The sequence below is a fragment of the Empidonax traillii genome, unplaced genomic scaffold (genome assembly GCF_003031625.1).
Source record: "Empidonax traillii isolate 1590-97213 ecotype Southwest subspecies unplaced genomic scaffold, ASM303162v1 scaffold537:size946161, whole genome shotgun sequence".
Classification (NCBI taxonomy): Eukaryota; Metazoa; Chordata; class Aves; order Passeriformes; family Tyrannidae; genus Empidonax; species Empidonax traillii.
In genome coordinates this window covers 89,599-114,868 of record NW_020955730.1, presented here as the reverse complement: position 1 = coordinate 114,868, position 25,270 = coordinate 89,599, and the positions used below count along the sequence as shown (strand labels likewise).

The following is a 25,270-nucleotide window of genomic DNA, read 5'->3' as shown; positions in this document are numbered from 1 at the left end:
CAAGTATTTATCAGATCATTTGAACACTTCTACAGGCCCTAGCATCATACCATCACCAGAATTTACTTATTATAACCTGCAGTGAAAAAGGCAAACATCCTGTAAAGCGACTGGTGCCTCAAATAGCAGGAGATCCCATTTTAGCTTGGTTTCCTGCCTTAAAGGTCAAATTCTCGAGCAGAACCGCTACTAGAGAGTAAGATACTGTGATAGATCAAGGCAGCTACTTTTCAGGGCATTGTAGGGAAGAGTTTCTCTTTTCTGCCATCCTGCCCCAGGTGATATCAATCCTTTGATGGTGACAGGGGAAGAGACTTATCTTGTACTGGTGCCTATTCGAGAAGTGAGACAAGGGAGTTTCTTCCCTGGGGAAGGTGCCACAGCTTAGAGCACCTCACTAAGTGGCTCTGCTCCTGTGGGAGTAAGAGGATCTAAAAGGAAAAACTTGCCAATGACCCCAGCATTTGAAAACAGCCAAGCCCAGAACCAGATTGGCTCCTTCTCTGTAGCTGATGGAAGTAACACACATGGGCTCTGAAGGTAAGAGAGCCAAACCTTGCAAGATGTACTTCTTGGAAGGCTTCTTGAAGGAAAATCTGACATTTCTTATTTAAAAAAAAAAGGGGGGGGGCAGGCAGCAGGATGGGTTATTCTTCCCTGAGCTAATCTATGTCTCTGATTTGCTTCACTTGTTACACAGACAGAAGATCCTGTCAACACAGAAATAATGCCAAGTATTTACGGTTTAATGGAACCCAGGGACCAATTAACAACACAGAAAACCACCGGGCAGTGTATTTCTTATCGTAACAGGAGGGAAATCTTACATTACTGCTGTTCCCCCATTTCTTAAAATAAAGCACCAGCCCTTTGTCAGTGATTTCTCAGTAGTAATGTTTATTACCTGCTAGTTTTACCACTGCCCATTTATCAATCGCTTTCCATGTTCTACGTTCAGTCACAAAACCCCTCTCTTTACTTGCAACCTAAAATCCCGAAAAGAGAAATAAAAAGAGAAAAGAAAGAAAGAAAAAAGCAACCACCATTAGGGCTTCAGACCAGCAGTTCTAGAACCTGCCCTCAACCCCAAGTTCTCGAACTGCTGACTCTTCAATAGCTTGATGGATGCGATGCACCTCGTCCTGCGTCAAAGTCCTCTCCGGGTGGCGGTAAACGATCCGGTAGCAATGGCTGACCTTCTTCGTCCTACAAAACATAAACCAAAAGAGGACTCATAAATATATGTGCCTACAAATGCAAATACATGAGGCCAAACACTTACCCTCTGGATCATTTTTATTTGTGGTCTAATTTTGTTCCTGTTGCTTGAAAATCACCTTAATGCTAAAATACACAGTCCAGAGAGGTGGAACTGAGATGAATTTTAATTTTTGCAGAGGCCTTTGCTGAAGTACACCTCATATCTCAACTTCTATTGCAGTCGGGTAGCTTCTTACCAGAGCAAACAATCCCAGGAGGAGGGCTGTGCTTACTAACACCATTGATCTGCTGCTGACACCACATCTATCTCACTGTCTCATTTTGGTGCTAATGGGGCCATTTGAGGGAGCACTGGGCACACATACCCCACTCAGATCAGTGGGGCTGGTGGTGATGGGCATAAGGAAAACACCGTGCAACCTCTGTGCGCTGGAGAGCGGCGTTGCCAGCTTGACATGGGGCATCTCATTGCCTTACCATCCCGGCCTCAGCCTGGGGAAGGAGACTGAATGAACAGCTTCAAAACAAAGTAAAACATTTCTTTCTCATCTCTTTGCCCTTCACTGGCAATTAGAAACAGGAATAAAATGCATTTGAAGTATTGTGACGACCAACTATCCATTTGTGGGAGAAGGACAGAGATGGAGGATGAAGGCAGTCATCACTCCCTAAGTGGAGCACCAAACAGCAGTGTAAGATTTCTTACCCTGTATACTGTGGAAAGACAAGACAAAGGAGAACAGGGAAAAGGAACAGAGAGGAGAGAATGATGGGGGCAAAAAGTATTTAAGAGTTGCTGGTTAGGCAGACAAGTTAATGAAAACACAGGACAAACTTGTAAGTTGAGTAAGAGTGAAAAAAAAATCTTGCTCTCTATCAAAAGCAGGCTGGAATACCTAGCTCTTGCAAGGGCATCTGTGTAATTGGAGTGCTTGTGTTACTGAATTTAACTGGCAGTTCTGGCATACTTGTTAGTTTCAAATGGAGCCCATACAGCTTCTGCTTTCAAAGGTAAACACTCACTTCAGTGAAAGAGAGAAAATCTGAGGGGAAAAATAATAGGAAACCAGAGATCAAGTGGCAGGCAGAAGGAGCTCCCAGACTGGCAGAACTCTGCATTTAATGGCACACAAAGGCATTCAGCAAGCTTTGGGTCATCTCTGTCCTGAAATTGTTTCATTCTAATAACCATGTTTATTATGACTATTTGATTAGAACTAAGACTGTAAGTGTTCATAGACAAAGACAACTCTCAAGATATTAATTTTAACCTCAAATCCTATTAAAACCAGGCACAGATAGTTTTTACCTCACAATAGCTATTTGATACAATTAGTTTTTACCTCAGAATAGCTATTTGATATCAATTCTGTTCCACTCGACATAGGTGGGAAGCTTGCCCTGCTCCCACTGGCAGTTTACAACAAAAAAGGTTACTTCAAATTAAAGCATTCCTCCTTCTTTTGTGTGCTCTGAAGATAAAGCAAGTTAAGTCTGGCTGGCATTGGAAAGGGCAAACTGCATTTCATAAAGTGTTAAGCTGACTGCAGTTAACTGCTAAAAGCCAGCCAAGAGTTTTCCCTGTGTGCAGGTTAAATGCTGTAGAAAAGTGATCCTGGAGAAAAGAGGGGGAGGTGTAACTGCCGGGAGGGTGCAGCTCTGCTCTGCTCCACCCCTGCAAAGCAGTCGAGAGGGCAGACCTGGGGGAAGCAAGTAAATGGAATAACAAGGGATTGGCCAGACGCTACATCCTCAGTAAGAAATTTGAATGAGACAGAGGGATAATGAATCGGGGCTCAACAGAAACAATTTCCAAACCCAGGCTCGCAAACATCACTACAGCTGCCAGTATTTCAGTTTTTAAATGTGTTACAGTAATACAACTTATAAAAAACATCTGCAAATTGCTTTGGCTGAAAATCTCTTTAGAAGGTGTACGGTCACAGGCTTGATCCTTAAGTCTGGTAAATATTGGGAATATATTCCATGATGGAATAGTTATTACCGCCATTTAATGTGATGTAAACACAAGTTTGCTTAATGTAGGTGTAAGCTGATATAGGGGTATCTACAACATTGTTTCTTCACTGGTCATGGTTAACTGAAGATGACAATTAATCCTTACTCACTTGTTTCTGTATTCCCTCTCCATCCATCCCAGAGAGCCATTCATTCACGAGGCAAATGAAATACGTCAGAATGGGACGATAGTTTCTTGTGGATGTTGTGGGAAACCAGCAGCTTTAGGAGGTATTTAAATTAGGAAAGTGTGGAGGTCTTACAGAACAACACAGGACTAGAGTTCTGTTAGCTGCATTAGAAGTTAAGCATTGGTGTGGGAGAAATAAAATGGGGATTGCACTAAATGTAATTAATCTAAATTTAATTATAGGCAAAAAATGAAGTTGTACCTACACATGGCTGGCTACACAAGAACTCATGTGGATGCAACATTGGATGCTACATTTTTCTCCCACCTTTTAGCTTGGTTTATTTGCATCTTTGTTACTAATTAGAAAGGAAGAGTATAATGGTTCAATGCTATTTCAAGAAAAGGCACATTGTAAGTTTCAAAATCTTAAGCATTGTTTCCAGAGTTCTAATATTAACCATTCAAAGGAGATGGGGAAGAATACTTGTCTCTTCCCTCCCCTAATACTTCCACCCCTCCCACTCCCAAACAAAATACTAAGACACTGTGATTAATCCCTGCCATGAGCTGCAACTGAAAAAAATTATTGTCAGCAAATACTACCTTTGCTCATTCCCTTTCTTGCTTTTCTTTTGTTCTGCAGAGCCACAGAGTGTTTGCCTATCTTAAAGATGGCTCTGCTAATGCATAATGAACTCTCTGCTGCATGTCATGCTGCAGCCTGACAATACGGAAGCTTTAGCTCTCTATCCTGAGAAAGAAAATTTTGAGGCCAAACCCTAGAACAGCAGCTTCACTGGGTAAAAGAAAAAAAAAACCATTTAGGAGCTTAGCAGTGAGCACACTGGGCTTTATTTACCTAAACTGACCGCCAGACCAGTCCACGCGGTTTGCAGTCACGCGGACTCCTCTCCATTAGGTTCAGCTGATCTTAGTGTCACAACTCTCCTCTGCACCAGCCTGCAGCTTTTCAGGTAAGGAAACACAGGGAATACAGTGAAGCTCTGCTCAAAGGGAAAAGGAAGACAGAGATTTATTCTGACGCCACGGGAGGAAACAAGATACGGACCATGAACAAACACTGGAGTGAAACAATGCCTAATGCTCTTTCGTATGATTTTGGGAGGAAACAGCTTTGCCTCACGTTTTTCAGGACTGTGACGCAGCTGCCTCCATGTGCTAGGGAGCTGCTCCCTGCCAGGTCAGAGTCATGGCATGGGGTCAACCTGAAGGTCAGCATATATGTTTGGATATTTCAGCTTGATATCTAAACATAACAAGAAATTAAGGTGCCTTAGTCTGCCACTAGTCTAATAAAACCAACATGAAAGCAACATGAAACACTGGCACTAGGGTTAGAATGAAAGGGTGTGTTAGGCAACAAAAATTAATACATGTGTGTCAGCTTTCCCTTCACGGAAAACCACAGAGGAATGCTTTTAAATGCTACTTGTCTAGAAAGCTGATCCCAGAAGCTACCAACAGCAAAGCACTTAAACATCCTTACAGGGGAACCTGTCTCAGTCATTACATAAGACTAATCCCAGAGTCATTTGGTAACCAAAATGTTGCATAAAGAATAAATGCCTGGCATTGGCATTTGTCTCTTCTACATGCAATACTGTAACAAGAATGAAAACTTCTCCATTCTGTACTGGAAGAGGGAGAGAAAACGGGCAGCAGTGAGTGGGTAAAATCCCTACTGTTTAACTGTATTTTGCTCTCCATCTGCCTTAAAGAAAGCACAGAGACTTCTGCAGGGAGGTTACCCCTGCTCTTTTGTGGTGAGAACAACACAGAACCACAAACTTTTCTAGAAAGCTGGATTTACTTCGAGGAACAGAAAACTAGAGGTGACAATCACCCACAGCACGAAGGAGCAAAAAAGAGTACCATCTCTTTCATATGCTGAGCAGTTCACTAAGCAGTACTACTCACCACCATACCTATTATTGCACCTTTTCCTACAGAATACTATTTAAAATGAAAGATCTACGCATATGGTAGCACAAGTATTTGAGATTATTTTCTCTCTGTTTAGTGAGTCATGTTAACGAGGTTCTTTGAGCGTCTCCCAATTCCTGACCTGGTAGTTTGTATCCTAAACCCCCCCCCCAAAAGATTAATCAAGTAATTCCCTTGCATAAACCTTCACACAGTACTCAGTGACCGCTACACCCTTCACAGAGATCACATCATGCTCTGAGCATGCATGGAACGACCTCAACGAAGAGAAAGGCTTATTTTGTTTGCACCAGTGTCCTGAAAGCGGTGATGCTGGGAAGAAACGAAAACAGCGATTCGTGTTAGTAGCATCCTAGTAGAAAAAGCCACGCGGAGAGCACAGCTTTGGTTTTGCTTTGTGGCTCCTGCAGTCCCAGAATGGTTCACGTTTTAAGTGGAAATAGGAAGGAATATTAAACTGCAAGAAGGAGATGTAATTAATTACCTGTTCCTTTTTGTTTCATGCTTTCAAACCACATCCATCTCTATGATAGTAGACATAACTGCTAAAATATCCTACTATAAATCTTAAATCGACAAGTGGCACTCTTTGCTAAGAAGTACATCATGGAAAATGGCAAAAGGCTTGTGCTGTATACCTTATGTCAGTAGCAAATAATTGAATTACCACGGTGATAGGCACATAGAACATAGCAGCAATTCTCTGAACAAAGGTCTTTCCTAAATATGCATTCTCATCAGTCCTTTCAAATGCTAATACTTCATCTCTCTGGAAAAGCATATTGTACACACATCATATTCTTTAAAAGGGACATGTTTTGTTTAGGGCGATTTTGATGCCAGTGAAAGGCATCACCTCCAGAAGAACGAATTGTTTTAAACACACAGAAAGCAGAAAATGGTCACTTCTATTGCAGATCTCTTCCAGCTGACAGAAGGATAGTGCAAAGACAGTTTAGGTCAACATAAGCATGTTGAGACTGTCAACATTATTTGACCACTGTGGATTTTTTTGGTGGTCACTTTGAAAGAGATGTATATTCACTGACATACAGTTGGACTGAAATACTGTTCTTTTCTTTCACAAAACTGAGGCAGTAGTGGACTTTTTGCTCTTTTCTAACTGGACTTGGTGAAATCTGCATCTGAATACCAAAGCCTGAACCTGCTTGACCTTTTCATTCTTTCTTTACTATTAATTCCATTTTAAGCTTCCCTCCTCATGTAGGAAAAAAAGTCAAAATTCTGTTAATAGCCAGATTACTGAGAGAGATAAAGAGCACGGTATGGGATATAATGACAAAGAACATAAATAACACCTTCTAGTTAAGATAGTGAAAGGTGGATGAAAAATGAAAGCACTTGGAAACTTTTCAGTTTCTCAGTCACTGAGATACTGTTAGATAGCCACATGTAGGATCTAAGCCATCATCCAGTATTCAAAACACACTGGATTCATTAGAAAGCTTTATCATGACTTTCCTTTTCTGCCTAAACTTACCAACTAATTTTTTGCATGCAGGAAGAGATACAAATAGATAAATACTGAAAAAAAAATATTTCATGGACAACACCTGAAAGAGGAAGTCACCTGGCTGTAAGATGTACTCACTAAATGTTTTGTGAAACAGTTCAAGCTTGTGCTTTGGCCCAGCACTTTGGCCCCTAACGACCTTTTTTCATTCCAAAAGATCACCTTGGTTTGTTGACAAAGGCCAGCGAAAGAACTAACGTGAGCAGTGCAGGGGTCTTTCCTGCTAAACTTTTGTAAACAGACTCAGTCACACAAGAAACTGAGAGAGTATTTCCCTCGTGCACTGTTACAGTAGTGTCAGTAACCAGCCAAAGATAATGCCAACCCATCTCAGATCCAAGCACTTCCGATTAAAAAGCTCTTAAGCCTCACAGCACCAACAGAAATGGAATCCATTACATGCAGGCAACAATGAAATATCACCAGGGTGAAGAAGAAAAGTACCATTCTCCATTATACTAAAAGAAAATCCAGAGTACCCACAGGATCATAAGCTAATTGTGACACACACTTTTGCTGCCACCGAAGGGCAGAAAAAAACTGCTAAGTCACGGAATTTGGGATTGTGTTTTTTCTTTTCCTTTTAAGGACAATAACTCATTGATTCCTTGAAGAAAACAATGATCAGCGGTGGTAAAGCAGTTATGAAAACAGTTATCAGAGGGATGGATTTCACCATCGGTGATGATTGCTTGTCCTCCTATCTCTGTCTCTTTGGTAAAATCATCTATCAAACACAGGTGTCAGAAATTTCCATCATATCTGATCCATGCCAATACTGAGGAATCCATTTCATATGGATTGAAAGTTGGATGTGACTGAGAGTTACCCCTCTTGAAAGATGAACTTTGTGCACTCAGTTCACACTGGGTCTCCTCCAGTTTTAGGGGCTCACCAGTCCATCGAGTGAGTCCGTTGCAAATCCCACTCTAAATCCAGGAAGATTCCAGAGTAGGCTAGAGGTTGAATATCTTCAAGACTTGCCTTGTCAGCATGGTAACCCTGGAGCACTCATCATGCCAGATAAATTCAACACCATGCATGGGATGATCTCTCAATTTCCCAAGGCTGAGCCCTTCAGCCAAGAAAGAAATTCATGCAGTAGTGGGCATGCACATAAAAACCAGAATGTGTGCAAACATGTGAGACTTGGAATGGCGTACAAACCCCTACATTTTCTTCAGCATTATCACTATGACAAGAACAAAGATAGAGAAAAGTAAACTTTCTGATACAAACACACATACACAAAATCCAGTGAAATAACTTCTACCCATTGTGGAGGCAAATAAGAGAAGGTTGCTTGGTAAAATATTTGAGACACTTAATTTTATATACTAAACATAGAGAAATAATTGGATGCTGAAAGTAAGAGAGAAAAATAAATAGTCTCAGCATCAGACAGGACAGAATACAATACCTGTTTTGTGTACAGCACAGGGTTTTATTTTGCTTCACTTTCCCTAGGTTTGACTTAAAAGATTCCATGCCAAAGGCTTTTCGAAGTCTAATCTTCTTTTCATCAAAACAAAATACAAGGGGTAATACTTTTTGTTATTTGTTGTTAAAAAATTGACCATTAGAGACTTAAACATTCTCTGAGCAAAAAATTGAACAAAATAACTCGATTTGATATTGTGTCTCATGAGAACTGGCATCTAAGCTCCTTGACTTTCTCCTTCCCTGTTTAGTTCAGAAACCATGGCAGGACTACATCTCCCATGAGAGATCAAGGCAAAAAATTCCTATGATGGATCATGTCCTCTCTCTGGAAAGAAACTTGGCTGACATAGCTGATACTGACATACTGAGGAGAACAGAAGCAAACACTACTTGGAAGTCCTGGTAGAACTGGCAGAAGCATTTTGGTTTCCAGCCAGAAAACTGTTAAAGAAAATTTCACATTTTAAGTGAGTAAAACAGCAACAAATCAACATATTTTCTGTCACTGATGGCTCTCCCACTTTTTCCACATTTTACCTGACCTCCTAAATCCCTGGTAATTTAGTGGTACAAGAAGGTATCTCTGGCAGCAACAGGCTCTGTTGTACTGGCAGAACTTCATGACTTGGGTATCTCATTCACAACCCCTTGTGCCCTTCCAGGGCGACAGGCTAGTACTGGATCAGATGAGGGACACAACCTGTCTCTGTTTCGAGGACTCTGAAGACACACTGTTTTCAGAGTTGTTGTTGCTTCTTCTGCAAAGACATTATATTCATCTCCCTCTGAGCCACAGTGTGCAGGTAAGAGGATGGAGGAAACCCTGGTCATACTTCTTTCAAACAGTAATATTAATGGTTCCACTTCTGGTCATTAGGTGCCACAGTATCACTCAAAATTTTGCAACCATTGGCAGCTAAAATGCCACCTGTACTTATGAGTGACGACCCATCTCAATAATCCGAACAAATCCAACAAGAGAGGTGAATTTGGACTCTTTCAAATGCTATCTACAATATTTATAATAGAAATGTTAAGTGTGATACCTTGTCAGTTCTTCTGAGTGAAAGATCAAAGACAAGAAGTATAAATATTTAGCAGTTTTTTCTACCAACTAGATGTTAATACTAAGGGCTACAAAAAGTATTACTAAAAATAACATTGCTGTCAAATTAAAACATATTTTATAATCGAGTAAAAAGGGAATTTATATGAGAATTTAAAACAATTCATTCTCCTAAGAAATGAAGATGGATGGGAGAGACAGCTGGTTCAGATGTATCTCCACTGAGTACTAGCAGAAACCAGAGTCTGCAAAGTTAGATAGCAGACAAGTGCATGGGAAGGTCCGAATGCTGTTTTGGGCACTTGTATTAGTGGTTTTGTCTGCACCAGGCCTAGGAACTGGATGTTTAAGTTCCCTCTACACTCGTTGAGAGTTGAAGTAAAGAGGAATGTGGCTCTGGACTCAGACCAAAAACCTAAATGACTTTGCCAAGGTCAAATAGCAAACTGACAGAGAGAGGGAACTTATCTAAGCGCAGGCATAGACCCTCTGAGTTGCCCTTCCTTCAGGTTACTCTTCCCATGTAAACACAATTCCAGTCACCTTTCTTTTCTGCAAGTTGTACAGTAGTTCCGGAAACAAACTAGTCCATGGCAGGAGACAGCAACTCATCCCATATAGAATGGACTGGTCAGGAACAGTGAAGAGCCAACAACAGGATAACCAAATATGCTGCTTGTTTAGTGGCAAACTAAATACAGGAGAAAATGGGATGGTGAAAAGAAAAAGGGAGAAGGAAGAGATGAGTTAACCTGAGACTAGAAGACAAGAGGGACTTTAAAATTGAAAGCAGAGGTTAAGAGAAATCACTGGCCCACTTTTTTTTTTTTTTTTTTTTTTTTTTTTTAGGAGAATCAATTTATTAAAAGCACCTGCCCCCCCGGCCAGCCTGCAGCACTAGAAGGCAACTTAAAAATATTTGTAGCTGTGTGTGTGCAAATATAGGGGTATTCTCAATGGGACTGCTTACAGTACATGTCAAAGCTGGTGAAAATTCTGCAGCCACTTGTGCAATCAAGTGTTGTTTAATATTTCCTTACAGTCCGTATGATACTTTTCCTCTCAGAAATGTCAGGTTTTATGAGCCTTAATCTGGCTAACTGGATTTGTTTTGGAGACACAGAAATTCCCCACTTTGCCTCCCTGAGGATAGAGTGGTTCCACACAGACAGTCACAAGAAACCTGTTCTCATCGTTTTTCTGACAGCTGCTGCCTTGGGAAGACAACTCAGAAAAAGTCCTCAAAGTAAGGATAACTACTGGCCAGCAGATTAAACTACTGTTAACACACAGGAAAACACTCTGGCTGTTAAACATTTCTCTTGGTGGATCCCATTTATACAGGTAATACATTTGGACCAAGACACACAGGGAGTCCAGATCTTGTAGGTGAGGCTTGCCTCGTTATTTTGAATGTAATGATGGGGAAAAGGTCCCAGCACTACTGAAACTAGCCAAAAGATGACAACATATGCCCATGAGGTGCACTGGCCAGAGCTGTTACAGCTGTCAAATGAACATTAGTTTGGAAAACTCTAGCTGCCGTGTTTGGTATGTTGCGGCCTTAATACTGTGGTTACTCTTCATGACAATAAAAATGTGAATGTGATCAGAAGTAGGCATAGTGAACACCTCTTACAGTAAGATAATAAGAGCATCATGCAATAAAACATCATGTGGACAGAGCACAAAATGAGATGCATGATTCTATGAGTACAATGAAATTATTGGTCTGCCACTCAAGAAAGGAAAGAAAGACATTGAGACATTACACTAGGAAGATCAAAACACCAGTTTTGCTATGACTCTACCAAAAAAAGCTGAGTGATCCTCCCACTAGCAGGAATTATTATCAGCAAAGAAGGAATGAGATTTCAGCAGAGAACGGGGAATACACAGGGAGCACCAGAGTAAACCAAATGTTCTCAAATTGCCCAAGACATAAACTTTGCCCTAAGATATTTTAGGAATGAGTAGAACAAATATCAGAGCCGTTATCAGTTGTCTTTGAGAGCTGGTAGGGGACAAGTAAGGTAAAAAATGTTTGGAAAAGGTCAGAGTGTTTATTTTTGAAAAAGTGAAAAAAACCCCTAGGAAGCCATAGAAACTACAGACCATTTGCTTCTACTTTGATTTCCCAGAAAGACTGGTGCAGCTAATGAAATGACTTGAAAGCACACAAAGGAAACAAAAAATAAAAAAAAATAGAAAACATGGACGTATTGAGCAAATCTAGTCAAAACAACCTAATTTCCATCTATGGGGGGCTAACAGGCTAATAAATCAATAATCAATAAATAAAACAATAAATCACAGGAATTAGAAAACATTGGGGGGGCAGGTGTTTGTGGTGGGGTGTGTATGTGCATATGGCACATATTTTCACAGTCAGCTAAACCAGATAAGAAAAAATGGTCTAAGATCAACATGCCACAAAACAAGGATCCATTGGCAGCTTCAAGCAATTTGTTTTTCAGACAAACCTGAAAAATCTTAGGAAAATAATTTAAACATTATAATAATAAAAAAAAAGAAAAATACTAAATCCAATTCATAAAATTAGGTAGTAAAAACTGCCTCCCAAAATGTTTTATGTTGGAGGGAACTGCATAACGTAGATGAGAAAATTGGTGATCAATACTGATGATTACTACAAAAAGGTGATATTGCAAATGGCTGCAGTAGTTGTTTCTGGGAGGATTTATCCACAGTTCAGCTAAATCTGAAGGATCATTTTTGCAGCGTTCTTCAACCTGACTCCTGGAGATGCAATATTTTCACTAATGGAATAGGTGATGCAGCAGAAGTGTTTGTTAACTGGCATATTACATTAAGCTGGGTAAAACAGTAAGCATAACTGGAGACAAGATTAGAATAATCCTGACAAACTGAGGAAGCTGAATAATTCTGACAACCAGACCAAGTGAAAGCTGCTGTATTTAGCCGAGAACAACAATCTGCATGCACAGAGGATGGCGAACCACTAGGCAAACAATAGCACTACACAAAGCATCTAAGGACCACACAGAATCATGAGCTGAAGGTGAACCTGTGATGTCACTGTGCTGCTTCAACCTAAGAGAGCACCACTCTGGGATGAACTGTTGAAATGCACATGGAATTACATCCTTCTGCCCTATTTGACACTGTCATGTTGGCTAGGCTGAAGTACCCTTTTCACATCTCAGGAAAGATGTGAGGCAACTGGAGATCACTGGGGAGCAATGAGAACAAGCAGATGTCTAGGTAACACAAATTATAAGAAAAGACTGAGAGAACCTAGATTGCTCAGCCTAAAGAGCAGAAAGCATGAAAACATGTTTCAAAGACATAAAACGCTGCTGTACAGTTAGGTAATAGTCTGTTCATCAACATTCACAAGCAGCAAGAGATGAAAGTAATGATCTCATATTGCAGAAATGTTCAGCCTGAAAATTCGCTTGGAAAGGCAGTGAGGTCCCCATTGCTGGAAATCTTTAAGGACTGGTTATACAAGTGTCTGTCAGCAATGCTATAAGTAGAGCTGATCCTGTTTTGGAGTAGGAGGATGAACTAGGTGGCAGTACTCTTCAACTCTTTAGCATAACATAATGTAACGGCCTTTAAAATGCAGAAAGTTACTTGAGTAGCAGAGATAGCTCAGTGTAACTGCAATTATCACACATCATGTATTTGTTTATCCCCTGAAAGTGATGTAACCTCTTCAGACCAGCAACCCTTTCATTAGCCCTATAGACAAATGTTGAAATACAGCAGATAAAAAAGCTAAGTGCTGCTCAGTTACCTTTCACTGCCTATCTCAATAAAAAAACCCCAACCAACCAAATAAAAAAACCCAGAAAAGTCCACTATATAAGACAGCATTCCAAAGGGAAATTGTCACTCAACTGCTTGTCCCATTTGCTTCAGGGCTGAGAAATGTCTTCGGAAAGCTCTAAGGAATAACCACAGAAGATGCTGCACATCCTTAATAGGCTGAACTGCATTTTTCTTTTCTAAGCTTTTCTGAGTTTATATCAAGAGGTTAACACTTCGCTTTCAGCTTTCCAACTTCACATTCAACCTCAGGCTAACTGAAAATAAGGGCAAAGTCCTCCTTCTAACAAAACGATGTTGCAAACAAGCCAGTTGAAATTCTGCACCCCAAGGGAATTTGGGGAAGTCCAGGGACTAGGAGACATCTGAGATGCCAATCCTTAAATGAAGATGTGGTTGGTTGGCCCCAACTCTGGGGACTATGACATTCTGACATAGAAGCTAATTAACTTTATGCCCTGTTGCATACTTACTGTACCTGTTCCTTATCTATACAACAGCTGTGAGGAAGGAGCTGCCTTCATTTTACAGACCTATGCTGCCTTCTGCAGCACAGAATGAGAAGCCACCACAATAACCCCATGTGCTTGTATAAGAGTATGTGTATGTAAGGGTATGTAAGTCTATATGTACACTGCTGCAAGGGCTAGATTTTTATTAAGCTTTGCAAGTTTGCTTGGACTGATAAGATCACCAGTTTTTGGGAAACCTTGATATTTACTAAGTAATTTTCAGGGATTAAATGTTGATCTCATACAAATCCCATTGCATACGTGTTCTTTCGTTCTTACATGAAATGTGAAGTCGCCAAGGAACAAATAAACTATTTATGACTTACCCTGTACAGTAACAAAGAATGGCTTCATGTGGACACATACTACTTTGAAAGTACTGCAGACTGTTGTTCCCTGAACTGCAAACTCTCTTAGCCAAGTTTAAGATGTATACTCTCCTTTCTTCTCAAAAAAAGAGATCAAATTCTTGACATGACTGCCTGAATCAGAGCAGAAAGACACACACGCCACAGGTTCCTGCACCACAGTCCCACAAACATGCCTTACTTGTAGGTAATTCAATGTAGATCACAACTACTAATCCAGACTACTAAATGAAATGAACTAAAGTTCTCCTTACATTACTGACTTTCAGAGTTATAGAAGGGGTGAATGTTTTTTATTTTTCATAAGATGTAGCAATTTGGTGGCATAACCTTAAACACCATCTTCTCTGCTTGTAGATCTTCCTTATTTGAACTACAGTAATATACAAGGAAGGAGATGCTCCTTCTAAGATTACAAGTAGCTACATATAAACAGTCACCTTGACAAGTGTCACAGGGAGGTTACACCACTAAGATCAGCAGAGTTTGTTCTCTACTTTGCATAGTTTGACACACCAGGATGGCTGGTGTTCTAATATTATGTTTCAAAACATACACAGTATCAAAGAATATGAAAATTATTAGACACCCACTGCTGAGAGGGTTGCAGTGCTATTCATGCTCCTTTCTGCATCCACCAGGTCTCTCCACCGCGCACACGTGGACAAACTCTCTCCCTGGTCAGTGACATTATCTCTCTGCAGAGATGGCTGAACCAACACGGGTGTGGTGTGTGTGGATTCAGTGAGACAAATACCTCCTTAAAAGAGGGATGACAGAGGATACACTGTAGCCCTTAAAGAGGAAGAAGATGGAGACTATAATACCCCTGTGACATTTTGCACCCTGGTACCAAAAGAGGGACACAGAGACACAGTTTGGACAACCCAGTAAGATCAGATGGCTGAGCAGCATGAAGTAGATAAAGGGAGAGAGGTATCTGCAGATCCCATTTCTGAAATCCACATATGATACTGATCCACCGTATCATGATACTTGACACCACTGTTATTTTACTTTACCATCCACTCGGGGAAGGGTTAAAGTGATCTCACCCCCGAAACAGTTAATCCATCATAGAAGCCAAAGCATCAGTCCAAAGCACAGTTTGCAAGGGACTTGGACAGTTATAGGCCAGTCAAAACATTTATAAGCACTTCTAAGCTGGATGAAAGCTTTCTTTTTTTGCTGGCACATCTGCACTGGCAGGGACAAGCTTAGTCTTTTGTATCACAACAGATCTCAGTTCTGTATGTCCCATAACACATCATAGAAACTCCACAGGGAAGCACAGAAAGGATTTGGATCAGGCCCACCATTCCCCTACAAAGTCCATGGTTAGATTCATACTGCATTGAATCAATCAGTTTTGTTGTTGTTATTTTTGGTTTTATTTTTTAAAGGTTGAGCCTGTACCTATTTTCTTTTCCACAAATATTGGGTGAGCATTTCAGTAGCACCTGGGTGAACCAATAAAACTGAGCAGCAGTGCTGTTTGCACAAATCCTTCTCCAATCTGGTCTCCAGGTGCTTCTCCCTGCTCCTTAGATGTGCCCTACTGCACTAAACCAGCATATCTGCCTGACTGGCTGAACGTGTGATGAACCTCACCAGCAAGCTGATGTGGTTGAAAATGATTAAATTCCCAATCTGGTTCGGTGAATAGCCACACCAGTCGCTGTGCCAGCACAGTGCAGGGGTGAGAACAGCACAAAGTAACACCTACACTGCCAGGAAATACTCACATGGAAACAGAAGCTAAAATCACAAGCTGGTAATTCACTGAATCCATGTAAGCACAAAAGCACATCCTCCTTTTTCCCCCCAAGTTATACATCAAAACAAGACTCAGATATAAGGGAGAGGGGAAAACCCCTGTCTGGCTGTCCCCAAAAGTTGCTGAGTTCAAGCTCCTGACCTATTCCCACTGAAGGCAACGGGGTGTCATCTGTTTCTGCCAACTGAGGATTCAGCTGACGTTTTACAAAACAAGAGGGACAGATCCCTGGATAGCAATGTTTTTAATGCTGATCAGCAGAAGCAGCCAGTTGGATCCTCTTCTTAAAAATGATGATACACCAGTTTAGTTAGGAAATGAATGAATGTGTTCAGGACAGCATGAGAAGAGGTAAGCGAAAACAGTGATGACAGCTGAACTCTGCAACACTGCAACACTTTTGCCATCAGATAAGCCCTGAGGTCAGCAGTCTGATCAGACCTTAGGTGTGTAGGGTTCTTCGCAGGCCCTCTGAACTAGCACAAATTTCATTCCATGCAAGCGAAGTTGTCCCTTCTCACAAACATAATACAGATCCTGGGAAGGAAGGCCTCTGTAAGCTCGCTGTTTCAGTATTTCATCAAGTATAGCAACAGTGCTTAAGAAGTTACTGCCATTGAAGATTAATCTGTCCCAAATCATTGCCTTTAACTACTCCCCAGCATTGTGGGACATCAGCTCAAGCTGACTGATGGCTTTTGGACATTCAAAAGCAAGATCGGATAGAAGTAGGGTGTGGGAATCAAGAGATAGAAATACTAATGGTGAATCACTCATTTGCTGAAAGCAAGCATGGTTGCCTTTAATGAATAGTTACATGGAGGATGTGAGATAATGTAAGTGGGACTGTTACGAAACTTAACTATGAGATACTTTGAGTAATGATCTATAAAGCTGCTAACCAGATTCAGTAAGTTGTTGAGTCATTGCCATGTAAGACTGGGCTGCTCGGAATGGCATACAAAATCCATATGGCTAAAGACATCAAGTGGTTTGCTTCTGGTTAGAGAAGATGAAAATGAGCATACTTGAACAGGGATTTTCAAGAATAAAAAACTAATATTAAAAAAAAAATAGCCACAATTATATACCATCCACACTAACAACACTGTGTTGTTTATATTTTAATTAAAGCTGTTCTGAGATTGAGAATTATCAGGCATGAAATTAGCATGGGTTTTTAATGTTCTGAGAAAAAAATACAGTATGTTCTCTGCACTGAGAAGGTGTCATGACATCAACTCAAAGCAAAATGAGGACTGGGCCGAAGGATGCTGGGTACTACATATAAATCACTGATCTTTCACCTTTTAGAATATTTTCACATTCCAACTGAGATGCTAAATGGGCTTAGTGCTCAACAAAAAAAAAAGAACTTAATGCCACTGTGGATATAATTCATTCTGGAGTAACTACTCAAGCAAAAACCCAGGGCTGAGCTAGTCAGACAACTCTATAATCTTTCAGCTGAAGAAAGTGTGATTAGTGGAGGAAATGTCACATTTACACTTAAGAATGGTTTCAAAGACAACTTGTATCTTTTGGCACAATTCAGCCATTTAAAAAAATACTGTAAGAGAAAGAGGTAGATACAGCAAAGAGCACTTTTTTTTATGATTTCTCACCCTTGTATTAAACCACCGAGTTTAGCTTTAGTATCCCTGCAGTTGGCATTTCCCAGGCAGCAGGGCTGAATTGCTCTCTGCTGGTCCTCAGGGATGCAGCGCCAGGGCTCTTGGAGATGAAGGATCCCTGCAAAGTACCTGCCTTGTGTAGCATCAGCCTGTGGTGCAGCACAGAGAAGCAGGACACAGCCCACGGGGGAGCTGCATCTTCTTCACTCCCTCTTCTGTGACAGGGGCAGGGGTGGTCTCTGTAGCTACCCTATAGCATGTGGGAAGGGGACAAAAGCGGTCAAACTGGATGGAGGAAGAACATTTGCTATCAAATGCGCTTCTCCAGAGAATCTTCCTCAAAGGTCACATTGACAGCACTGCATATGAAATGAGCATCTCTTCTGAAGATGTTTGTGCACACTCACCACCTAAAGAATCGAAGCGTTACTCCCAGCTGCAGCGCTCTCTGGAGCAGTGCAACACTCACGACCACTACACATGGACACTCTGCAGCCCTTATGGGTTTTGTTTGTTTGGGTTTTGTTTGGTTGGTCTGTTTTTTTCCTTTAAATGGCAACTACTCTCGGTCTTCTTTTTCTGCCTCTTCACTCTCTTTTTTCTCCTCTACTTTTCATTTTTGACTTGGCATTTGCTGGCATTGAGCTGCGAAACTTGTACTTGGAGTCAGTTAAAGTTACTGGGGAAATTCAAAGGAAATGAGCCACAAAACTAACCAAAAACTGCTTTCAGCACAGAGGTATCAGCTTCATGGTCACCCCCACTCATAACCCCCTGGAAACATCCCACAAACCAAGAAGCATAGAATAGACTTGGAGAGGATGCACAATTCCTTCTCTCTGCTGTGTTTGTACTTGGAAGCTTTCAGTTTCATATCAATAGTACCTTTGACATGCCTCTTTTTTTTTTTTTACTTTCCAACTCTTTTGAGGGCATCTGATAAATGGAGGACCTTCCACCATTACAGACCTCAAACAGAATACCACAAAAGATCAATCAATCTAGATGAACTTGATCCACCCATACTGAAATTCTGATGGCAAATGATCACAGCAGTTAAATTTGGCTTATGACATAAACCCCCCATGCCTGCATTCACTGGCCTGTAGACATCCTAGGTGAAGTGTTGTGCGGCTTGCAAAGGTTACCGCCACAAAAATGAATGGGATGGGATGAAATTGCAGAGACTTGTTTTCATCAGGAAATGAACCAAATCCATGCATTGCTGAAAATTTACCCTCTCTTGTGCTACAAACATGCCTATGTGTACATAGAAACCATGATGTTCACTGGTTTTGCCCTTTCTATTCAGGACAAGCATGCCTGTCTTCTCTGCTTTCTCAAATGAGCAGAAACTAAACACACTTGGTTTTAGTAGGTAGAATGCAGCACGGAAAGCAGGTTCAAGGAAGTAAGACACTGACAGAAAGAATCAGCCGGTCTTTTTGCTAGAAACCAAGATGAGTATCTCAAGAATTACAGATAAAGCCAAAATGAAATTTAAGTGTACTCACATGCTGTGATGCTTGAGCTAGAGAATTACTGAGTTACTGTTCACCAGCTGAACTGTTGAACATGTTCATGTTTCTATCCACACCAGCAATAAAATCAAGTACATTAGTTTAAACTGCTCCAGTAAAAAATGTTTAAGAAAGTAAAACTTCCAGACTATGCAGATGAGAAGAGAGTTGGCAATTCATTCAGCTACAAAAATGAGATCAATTCCAATTACAAGCTCATACCTTATTTATAGCAGCCTGGCCTGCCTAAACTAACATATTCATCTCTGATAAACATCAGACATCTCTGACCATGGCAGCATATCAGCTAAGAAGGACAGTGAGTGAAAAGGACTTGCTGAATGTCATTCAATGAATCATTTAACCTCTCTGCATGTCAAGAGAAATGCAGGCACCTCACTCAGCCTTCCTACGAATCTCAACTCAATAGAAACACCTATGCAAATAAAGAGCTCTGAAATCCTTGAAGAATGAAATACAAGCATTTGACATACCTCAGTTTCGTGTGTGGGACCATCTCTGTGACCACCTCTAGTCCTGCTGCAGGACTGCTCAACTCTTATGTGAGACAATGTGCCTTCTAAAAGGTAACCTGGCAGCGTCGAGTGGCAGCACAGGCTATGACAAACTCCTACTATGAACCTTGGAAAACAAGGAGGGTAAAACTTCATGCATAAAAGCTTTACAATATATTTACTGAAGTAATATATTGTGTGTATAAATTTTCTCTTCATCGGATATTCCAATACAGGAAAAACCAGCCTATTACGAAACATCTGAGCAGACTGAATGGGTGGTTTACTAGACTTGAGAGCAATGACTAGTAGTTGATGTGTCATCCTCAAGCTTAAGAGACAAAAGTCTGTTTCCCCTCACCCATCATGGTGTAGAGTGGAATAGGTCTGAACACAAATATGACTAGTCTAAACTGCAATCTTTGATATAGCAATGCCTATAAAGGTTACCTGCAAAATTGAAAGGCAGCAACCAACTATTTTTGCATGAAAAGGGCAGTTTCCAAGAGAAGATAAAGGGCATCCACGTGACTTCTCTGCTAGACATCCTCCAAAGTCATGGATTATTCTCGTCCCACAGGAAATACCACACACGGCCTCTTAATCTTGAAAGAGCATGCAACGTGCAAGAGCAGCAGTCCTTGCTCTGCTTACTCCTGTGGCAGCAACAGCCCTGCTTTGTGGCCACACAGCTGGTTGTGCAGGGAAATGATACCCACTCAGCTGGAGAACAACCGTCTCCCCCTACTTTTTTTTTGGAGGACAGGTTCTCAGCTAGATCAGTCCCCTGATTCGGATGCCACAACACAAGGGATGGCATGAGTGAACAAGTGGAGACTGGAAATAGCTAATCAGAACACAAGTTTTTGCCACAGTCTAAGATCATGGTTCCAGGCCCGAACCGAGAGAATCTGCCAGCTCAGCTCCTGCTTGCTTTGGGCTCTCCATAAGCAATTGCTAACAGATGATGCGATGTTTTCAGTGGGTACCAACTAGGACCAAAGCTTGAACATCTTAACCTGACCTTTCTTAAGTTTGATTGAAAACATCCTTCATATCCCTACAACTTCAGTGTGAGTTATGGCAATGTAGATGATATTGCTTGCCCATATGAGAACTGAGAGAACACTGAAATGGGTTCACCTCACAATACATTATGTTTATAAGCAATTCTTTTCTTTTTTTTTTTTTTTTTTTTCTCTCCTCATAGTGGAGAGACTCATGGGAGAGCAAGTAGAAGCTTGTGGGATTTGGGGATGTTTTTCTGCCTGGAGGCATAAGAGAATCTGATTCATTTGTGTTTCCTTTCAGAAAGGCAACAGCCATCAAACAATGACAAAACAGTGCCATGATTAAACAACTGATCGCAGGCAAGCGTAGGGATGCCCACACACAGTAAACCTGCCCTGATGCTTCCTGGGAAAGCTTGCCACCAGTGCCAGGTTCTGTACGGCTGTGTTAGACTGCTCCCTATCCTCAAACTAGCTCATGCACAGTCTTTCTAAAAGCAAGGCAAGCCCTTTATTTAGATCTTCCATTTGCATTTACATTTTTAAAGAGAAAACTGTAATTTTCCAAATAGTTAAATAACAGAGCCCAAAGAACACAAGTAAATACTGGAATTGAATTAGGGAAAAGCCACTACGTATCTTGCTTTAACTTTCATGCTGGTATATCTTTATACTGAAAGGCAAAGTAAGTGTAATTTCAAAGATGAAAATACAGTTCTACCTGATATGGGTTATTTCATACATATATTCTGTATAATAGAACTATGTATTGCTGTATTTAGTGGAATAGTGCTCCAGTAAAATTCAGAAAGAAAAAACCCCAAAGTACTTCCAATACTTTTGTGTTAGTTGAAAATTGCCAATAATTTTTGTTGCAAAAACATTTTCCTTCCACTTTCAACATTCCTCTGAGACAAGAACAAAAATAGTTTAACTGTGAAAATGATCCATTTTACAGGCATCAAACTATTTTTAAACCCTACTCCTCAGTCTGCTCCTCTATGCCTAGATCACCAGCAATTTATTTATGACATTTTCTGAGGAAGGGAATTTGGAAAGAAAAGGTAGGTGGGAGCAGAAAAAAAGCCCACCCCCCTCCATATATATATATATATGTTTTTTTTTTCCCCCCTAGAGGAGAAGTTACTAGGTGCCAAATTCTGACCTCTGACAAAAAACAGGTACCACCTTACTACTCTAGCATGGTTCTGTTGAAGTCAATGAGATGCCTAGTGCCATCATGATAAGCAGAACCAAAACCTATATGCTGAACATGCAGAATATGGAGGAAGCAGCAGACCCAGCAAAGTGTCATATCCATCTATCCCATGACATTAATCACTGTACAGCCACAGAGGAAAATCAGATTATACGCACATTTGTCAAATATGGGTGTTGCAGGATTTGTTAAGAATTCCTGCCTGCAAAAGGTGTTTCCTGAAACGCAGAATGAAAATATTCTGTTAGTGCAATACGAGTCCAAGCGCATGTTTGAAGCAGGAATTGCTGATGCCAATTCAACGAAGCAGCAGATTCTCATTATGTGGAGCACAGAAGAAGGAAACATTTGCAGATAGGTCTCTGGAAAATCACCTTACAGGAACATGTCTGTGTGCACATAGAGGAAGGGCTTATTTTTGGGAAAAAGGGCCTGAAGGTTTCATGCATCTCTTTTGATGAACTGCCCTGGAGATTTCCTGTACTGGTTTTCCAGAAAAGGGAGGCTGTACAAAGCACTGTTCTGCAAAGGCTGCTACCTCTACTGGAAAAAGATGAGCACTGAATGCACATTTTAATGTCACACAGGACACAATTTAGATTATGGCAGTAAGAAAGGTAGAGAGACAGGCATTTCAGAGCCTGTGCTCTTCTTTAAAAAGGAAAAAAACACACAAAAAACAAAAACACCACCAACAAACAAACAAACAAACAAAAACCCACCAAAAAAACAAAAAACTGAATTGAAATTCCTGCAATGTAAATTTTGCCTCTACTGTTGGAGCTTAACAGAAAGAGGTGTGAAAGCACAAAATCAAAGCAAACAGACCTGTTGAGAAACGACAGGGGGAAGAATGACAACTTAGCCAGCTCTGGAACTCCAAAGAGAGGCTTAAATCGTCTTCCTTTGAAACTGTCAAAATCCAGTCCAGGATATAAGGTCTGGGGAATGCCAAACTCAGAGTCCTGCACCCACATGGTTTCTAGAGGATCTTGATACCAAATCTGAGAAAAAACAACTTTCAGTCATGCCCTCTCCACACGAAATTCATTCAGGCCATAGTCACCCCCGTCCCCTCCACCACAGGCAGTGGGGCTGCAATACTGGCAGTAAGTACCCTTTCACAAGTTTTTGTGCCCCTCCTGCAACTAGATCTCTTAACAGGTTGCTGACAGTGCTCTCTCTCTCTTTGTGGAGACTGTATCTTTTTCTTATAGAAGACCACCAGGAAGACTTTTCCACAGTTTTTTGGGGAGGCAGAGGAGAAATGGACAGTTAATGTGGGAATACCACTTGCTGTTTGCATGGGCTTAGTGCGTGTGCATCAGGATAAAAAGTCTAGACAAAAACTTACAGAGGTTGCTTCCTGCACTTCAGCTCATACACTTAAGCCCATAGATGTAGTAACGTATTTTACACAGATGTCCAACACTTGCAGGTTTTTCTTATCCCAAAGCCATTTTATTCACTCTAACGACACAACCTTCCTACTTAGCTATGTAAGGAAGCACATGGACTTCAAAATTGATTTTCACCGCTGGTTTGGATTCCTCTGTTAATTCATATGAGTTTTAATTCCATGCCCTTTAGGTCTATAATAAATATCACCCTTGATAAGCCAGAGCAAGAATTAAGCTAATATTGAAAGAATCTGTCAGACTACTTATTTATTGTTTTAATTTTATGACTGTCTTGATGTAAATCCTATCAGACATTGGCTATGTCTAAACAGAAGTCACTAAATCACCCAGTGTACTAATTCAGTGGAAAAGTAGAAAAAGTAGTACATTAAGAATTTTACAAATGAAGTTGTTAAATGATTCATTACTCACTGGTTTTGAAATATATTCTGCTGAGTAACAAATAAAACTAAAGACCTGCCCAATAAAGCAATATATATTTTCAGGACATTTACTGTGTCATATTTTGGACTTACCTTCTGCACAATGGAAGCATTCCTTTATTAGCACTTAGATAAAGCTTATGTAACACATTCCATGCTGCAATGTCTTTGTTAATATTTAGCTGAAGAAATACAACTGTATTTGCATTCAGGAAGAATTTATTTTATGTGAGTGTGGAATTTATTTTCACTGTCGACACTGCATAAGAAATCTGCAACTTGCAATTGTCTTTATCTCCCTCTAGATTCATCAGGAGCTGAATGCATGTATCAGCTCACAGGATCAGACCCAGAGCTGGACTTCAAAAACTGTTAATTAATTGTTAGTATTTCCTTTGTAAAACAAAAATACCACTCAACTAGAGGATTTTTTTTTTTTTTTTTTTGCAAAGATGCAGTTGTGCCAGTTCAGGTGGATTTACTGAATTCAATTGCAGATGATACTTCTGATTAGCCAGTTTGCTATCCTATGAAGCCAACAAGGGGCAAAGGGCTAAGGGAGGAAAACAGATAAAGCTACAACTTGTATTTTAAATGCTCAGCAGCTATAGCTATTGATATTAAGAATATCCTTGTGATGAGGTCAGCATTTATGAAAACTCTGTAGTCACATTTATACACTATTATACCATAGTGAAAGCTAAACTGCATTGGTAACATCTACTCTCTGGGGTAAGAGTCTTTTCAACACTTTTATGACACTGTAAAAAAACCCCCATGTTAATGCACATGGGAAAAATAAAAAAAGAAAAAATAAACCAAAATTTAAAAATGAAAGAAACATCCTTCAAAATACCAGAGCTATTTTCAAAGGTCTCTTTTTGCTACCTAACATAGAAACAATGGTCAATCCCTGTCCCAAATGGACCAAGGGAACTCCCCAACAGGAGACTTACTTTTTATCCTTAATGAAGAAAAAAAGAAAAAAAAAAAAAAAGGAGAGAGAAAAAAGTCACCTAGAAACTTTATCTTTGTAATCAAACAAGTAAAACTATTCTGTGATCTATTAATGCCTCTGTCCCCCTGGAGACAGGATAAAAAGTTATTGAAGATGTTTCAAAACTTCTCTTTCACTGTTGCACTAAGGATCATGTGCTCCAAATTCACTGGCAGTCAGTTCAGGAAAAAAAAGGAAAGCTAATCCTATCATGTCCTTGATGGCATACTGTTCTCTGAAGGAAGGGACAGCACAGGATTCCAGTTTAAAAATACAGATCCTTTACAGATAATACTGGGACACATGCTTTCAAAAATGGACTTAACTGTGGGAGAATCCTTTCACTAGGAAGCACCCTGCAGTCAAGATACTTTTTAGGACTCCAGGACAGAACATGCCAGGGGTTAAAAGGCATGGGCAGTCTCTGCTGAATTAATGGCCTTCACAGAGGCCAGTGATGGCAGAAGCAAACAGCATTCCTTGGTGCAGCTGTCCCTACAGGCATCACTAACCCCACAGCAACGTCAGAGAAGAGGAGGTAACACTGAAGAGGAGACAGCTGAAGCAGTGGTGCTGGGAACTCCCCCTTTAAAACACTCTCGAGGTTGCTCTGCTTTGCACTAGCTGTGTTTCTCTGTCTGAACAACCTCAGCTGCCGATGTGCCATTTGCTCAAGAC

The 25,270-nt window shown here is 40.6% G+C and overlaps 1 protein-coding gene across 1 annotated transcript in view; it reads right to left on the bottom strand.

Annotated features, from left to right (window-relative positions):
* Nucleotides 1–877: 877 nt before the first annotated feature.
* LOC114064377 (phenylalanine--tRNA ligase, mitochondrial-like) overlaps nucleotides 878–25,270 on the bottom strand; it is a gene marked incomplete at its 5' end in the record, with an annotated part of 94,965 nt that continues 70,572 nt past the window's right edge. The window contains one exon of the mRNA XM_027897374.1: nucleotides 878–1,206. Coding sequence (XP_027753175.1) covers nucleotides 1,068–1,206 — 139 coding nt within the window. The remainder of the gene's footprint in view (nucleotides 1,207–25,270) is intronic.